At 36.5% G+C, this 5,431-nt stretch overlaps 1 protein-coding gene across 1 annotated transcript; it reads left to right on the top strand.

Annotated features, from left to right (window-relative positions):
- Nucleotides 1-2,579: 2,579 nt before the first annotated feature.
- On the top strand, nt 2,580-3,170 carry LOC110409970 (B3 domain-containing protein At2g33720-like). Its single transcript, XM_021419507.1, has one exon. The coding sequence runs from the start codon at nt 2,580-2,582 to the stop codon at nt 3,168-3,170; it is 591 nt and encodes a 196-aa protein (XP_021275182.1).
- Nucleotides 3,171-5,431: the final 2,261 nt, after the last annotated feature.

Genomic DNA, 5,431 nt, shown 5'->3' with positions numbered 1-5,431 from the left:
ACATGCAATTCAAGATTCCAATTTGCTGTCCTCAACCGAGTTGCAAGGAACTAATTTTTTTTTTTAATTTCTTCTTTATCAAGTTTAGTTTCTAGTTTATTTCTTTGGGTAATCTGATGTAGTTTTTTCATTTCACGTTAATCAACAATAAGAAAAGTTTAGTTAATTTCAAATAGAATTTTGGATAATTTATTTGTTCAATTTCAATGCTTTGGTTGTTTTTGTGCTTATTTTGCATTATCCGGTGATCATTAAGTCTATGGTATTTCATGCTGCCTTTTGATATGTGGTTCATCATGCTGTATCTCCATGCTCTCTCTTCTTTAGGCGCAGTTTATTACTGTAACTGCGTTTGTCTTTTAATTTCTGGTATCACTGTTTTCTCTTGTGTCGCCCGAACCGTCATGAGGGGCTTGTGGTTTATTGTATATTTCATGTGTGGCTCAGCCTGTTTCTTGTCCAGGTTGTAGCCTAGCTTTCTCCAGACGTTCTCGGTTTGCCGTCATGGGTTGCCATACGGCTAATCCACCACTGTAATTTTACAGTTTCTTTAATGAAATTCCACTTTTGGCTGAGACAAAAAGTAAAAAACTCCTTTATGTTCTGCTGTTATCTTCAAATGCTGTCAATCCCTTCCGCACTAACTTTGAAATCAATGACCACTTTGAAGGTTGGCTTCAACAATGACGGTGACAGAAATAGCAGGATTGTGTAAAAGATGGAAGTAGTGATCAAGCTTGCTTCACTAAGCAATCCAGCCACTGCAAGGAGATGATGGTTTTGTTCTAACTGGGGAAATTAAGTCCCTGAATATGTTATCCGTTTGCTTCAATGATGCAAGAGAATTTGCAATTCCCTTGTTCATGGTCTTCCTAGAGGAGATGTAAGCACTGATATTGCTGTCAATGCTTAGCAGCAATTGTGTTACCGCATATATATATCCAAGTGCTTTTTTTTGAAAGGTTGAATTGTCATTAAATGCGAGGGAATGGAAAATTCATCTCTATGAATCATACAATCAACAACACTGACTCATGATTTTGAGGACTGTGCCCATAAAAAACAGTGAGCATAGCCTTCCAAATCACCACAGCACCTATACCACAACATATCAGCACCATCACCTCTGTACTCAAAATTCAAGCAGTAGATTACCAGCTCTACCACAGTAGCTGTACACTCAAACAAAACCACTATTAACCTAGACGCCGCAGACACATCTGATAACAAATCTCAAGACGCCTCCGCTTCGCATTTAGTTCAACACTATATTAGCCTGCAGAATCGGGGAGCAGCCAAGACCCAATCCAGAACAGCCAGTCTCATATCAGCAGCGAACAGCCAGTCTGCAACTTGAAAAATTGTCCTTATAAAACCTTGCTATAGCTCCCATATAACAGCCGCCATCCGTTAATCAACCACAACCACAGGCATCACTGATTTTCATCTCCCACACAAGACACCTCATGGCATGTGGGCCAACATACCACATGCACAGTCATGGCTGACAGCATGCCAAGTTAACTCACCAAGTCTGCCATGTTTCTTTCAATCATCCCTTCCATTTTCCTGATCAAGCCATCATGCTTCACGCACTGCCGGACCTCAGTAGATCAAACTGCTTTAATGAACAATCTAACAACAATTAATTGACCCATTTTTCATTTTGATGCTGAGCCGAAGCTTGCTGGGTGAGATGCAAGTTAAGAAGATCCTCTAGGCCCAATCTTCGATCCAGATTTCACAAAGAAAGAAACCCATTTGTGAATAATCACTGGGCCTGTAGCGACCCAAATTTTCCGTCTCTTTGGATCCAAAAAGAGTTCTTTGTACAACAAATGTTTGAGAGTTCTTTATAAAAATTTAAAATTATCAAAAATAAATAAAAAATAATTATATTTTTACATAAATTTGGATTTTTTTATTAATATATATTAAGGGGTTTTCTTTAAATAGTAAATATTAATCCTTTAGTTATAAGCGAGTCTAATGTTTTTATCAAACCACCAATCATTCTAATAATGTTTTGACATATATTTCATAAATGAAACCATAAAACACATATTCTACTCCTATTCATATTTTTACTTTGATCCTGCTTTATTATGTTTTAAACCAAATATATACTCTTTCAATAATAAACAAACAAAGTTGCAAATATTATTTTAAATTAAATCGGCTAATATATATTTTTATTGCTATTATACATGAATTATTTTTAATATGAAAATTGTTTAAATAATTTCAGAAAATTAAATTGATAGCGCATGGGATAGAAATAGCTAAGAAAAGGAAAAACAATGGCGACAAAATTCAAAAGATTATAAATGATTTCCTAAATCATTCTGAACATAAACACTAGTTGCTTACTAAACAAGGTTCCCTTGAAATACTATCCTGACAGGAAAAGTATTTGCATGGCCTTCTTTATATATTAAGTATAACCCTTTCTCTCTGGTTCTAGCTTATTCTTTTCAGGAGATTTTCATTGAGCGTTTGAGAGCTTCGTTTTTCCTTTTTCTTTTCCGCCACCTGAAAAAGAGGATCGTTTGTTTCCTTGGTGCTTGCCAACTTCAACAATGGATTCAGAGCCCATTGTTACTTTGGTTTTGTTCCCTCTAACCAGGCAAGAAGAAAAATATGCGGTCGCTGGAGAGAGTACTAGCTATGAACCTCAAAGAAAAGAAAACTGCAGGGAGAGTCAACATGATGTGAACACCTGCCAGGAACCGGAGATTGGAGGTCTTTCTTTGGAACTAATTAAAGTTGACAGAGAAGAAGCCAAAATGTTAGAGTTGACTGAATTGAGGCAGGGCCTTGATCCTTACTGCATTAGAAAGACGCTTACTGGAAGCGATCTTGGCAACATGTCTAGGCTCATGCTGGCAGCAGAGGGCATAGAATCTCATGTTTTCCCATTCTGGAATGCTGATCAGCTTGCAAAAATTAAGGAAGGGTTGTCAGTGTCTGTGTGGGATGGTGATACACAGACTGAACATGAGCTGGTTTTCAAACGGTGGAACAAGAGGGCCAACGTGCTTATCAAGAATTGGGTCAAGGACTTCGTAAGGAGGAGGGAACTGAAGCTGGGGGATGAAATTGGCCTTTACTGGGACACATGCAATTCAAGATTCCAATTTGCTGTCCTCAACCGAGTTGCAAGGAATTAACCATTTTTTTTTCTTCTTCACCAAGTTTAGTTTCTATTGTTTTTTAGGGGTGATTTGATGTAGTTTCTTCATTTGAGGCTAATCAACTCTAAGTAAAATTTAGTTTCAAATAGAGTTTTGGATCATTTATTTGTTCATTTTCAATGTTTTCGTTGTTTGTGCTTATTTTTCATTAATTAACTGGTGATTACTCAGTCTATGATTTTCCATGCTGGATTTATCTTTGACGCAATGTAGAATCAGATCTTTCCTTTTGCATTCCTAAATCTCCATTGTAAAAATGTTGTTAATGGCTAAGCAAGTTAATTCATGGTTTATGGAAATGTGTATTGATTATATAACAAATTCAGGATGCAAACGATAATTTAAAGGAACTGAAACTCAGGTTTATGTTTACAGGAAATAAAAAGACCTCTTCAACTCTTTGAATTTCCTCCTTTTCTGATGCTAAAACCACTGATATAAGATATGCTGACAATCGTGTTGGAACGTTGAAGAGCCAGTAAAGATGTTCTGAGATTAACATTGTTAAGTGGTGGCAAGACCCTGGTTCTAATATTAACCACATAAAGCCTGAAAAGCAAAAAACAAGAAATTAAAGCTCATACATAACAAGGATTTGAAAGAAGTAAAGTATGCGCTCGGCGTGGTGGTAGCAGCCGTTCCCTGGTTTATTGGCTGTTTGTTGCGTACTCCGGTGATATTTGTCTCTTCCATGTGATGGTTTTCTATGTGGTGCCCTTGCTGCCTTCTTCAGTATTGACCATGTTTTTTACTATGATGTTAGGTCTAGTCTCCAGTTGCAGGTGTTGCGGTATTCTTTCAAACGGCCGCTGCCTACTGTGTCCATGTTGGTGGTTGTTTTGTTCTATTGTTTGTTATGTTGTTTGCTCTCGCTAACCTGGTTTTCTGGGCATGGCTCTCCAAGTGTAGGTGTTGCTTTATTCTTTCATATGGCTGCCGCGTATTGTGTCCAACCACGAGTTTTTCACGCTTTGAATGGCTTTACTGATGCGGGTTGTGCATGGCTGTTTGGACAATGGTTGTTTTATGGTGTGAAGCTTTCCTGTTTTAGAACCATTTATGGTCAGCTGTCTGGTATATTTAACAGAGAAACTGTAGTCTGGATCAAGCTCTTAGTACTTGCACTCCGATCCATCTTTAAAACTTTCAAAGATAGTATCCAAAGATTCCAATCTTACCTTTGCAGATTGAATTTTCTCTTCCTCGAAGGCAACTCTTGAACTCAGCAGTAATAAGTTGCCAACTGAAACACCCACTCTCTCTAACTCGTTCATAGTCTGCTGCTCTTCAAATGCTGTCAAACCCTTCCGCCGTAACTTTGAAGGCTTTGGCTTCAACAATAACGGGCACAGGAATGACAGGAGAGTGTGAAAGATGGAAGTAATGATCCCTGAATATGTATCCATTTTCTTCAATGACGCAAGAGAAATTGCAATTCCCTAGAGGAAATGTAAGCACTGATATTGCTCTCAATGCTTAGCTCTCCAGCACTTTTGTTTCATCGACAAAATGGCATGCCTTGTGTTACCGCATAGATCCAAGTGCTTTAATGAACATTCCAACAATTCATTCTCCCATTTCTCAGTGTGACGCCGAGCCGCAGCTTTCTGGGTAAGGGGCAAATTACGAAAGATCCTCAATGCAAGTATACGGCTCTGCTGGGCCTAAACTTCAATCCAGATTTTATAGAGAAAGAAACCCATTTGTGAATAGTTATTGGGCCTCTGGTGACCCCAAATTTCTATTTCTTTGGTCCAAAAATCCAAATCTTTAGGGCTTTTTTGCTCGACAAATGTTCAAGTTTTCTTTTATACAAATTTAAAATTATCAAAATTAAGTCCCTAAGATCCCTTTAAATAATAAATAAACAATATTTTTTATTAATGAATATTAAGCGATTTTCTTAAAATATAAATTTTAAATCTTTAATTATGTGAGAGTCTAATTTTTCTTTGCGAAAGCACCAAAATATCTTTAAAATATTTTTATGTCTATTTCATAAATAAAACCATGAAATAAGTGTTCTACTCCTATTTGTATTTTATTTTATTCCTACTTTATTATACTTTACAAATCAAATATATATGCTTTCTATGAGAAAAAAAGGTTGAAACTATTATTTAAAATTAAATCGGTTAATAAAATTTTTTTATTGCTTTTATACATGACATAAATGTTATTTTAAATGAAAATTGATTAAATAATTTCAGAAAAACCGATAGTGCATGGGATAGAAA

The sequence above is a fragment of the Theobroma umbraticum genome, unplaced genomic scaffold (genome assembly GCF_002168275.2).
Source record: "Theobroma umbraticum cultivar Fairchild unplaced genomic scaffold, ASM216827v3 scaffold_44.0, whole genome shotgun sequence".
Taxonomy (NCBI): Eukaryota; Viridiplantae; Streptophyta; class Magnoliopsida; order Malvales; family Malvaceae; genus Theobroma; species Theobroma umbraticum.
This window is presented reverse-complemented; position numbering and strand designations above follow the sequence as displayed.

Excerpts from the sequence above, each read along its gene's own strand:
- LOC110409970 (XM_021419507.1), top strand. The coding sequence starts at position 2,580 with ATGGATTCAGAGCCCATTGTTACTTTGGTTTTGTTCCCTCTAACCAGG.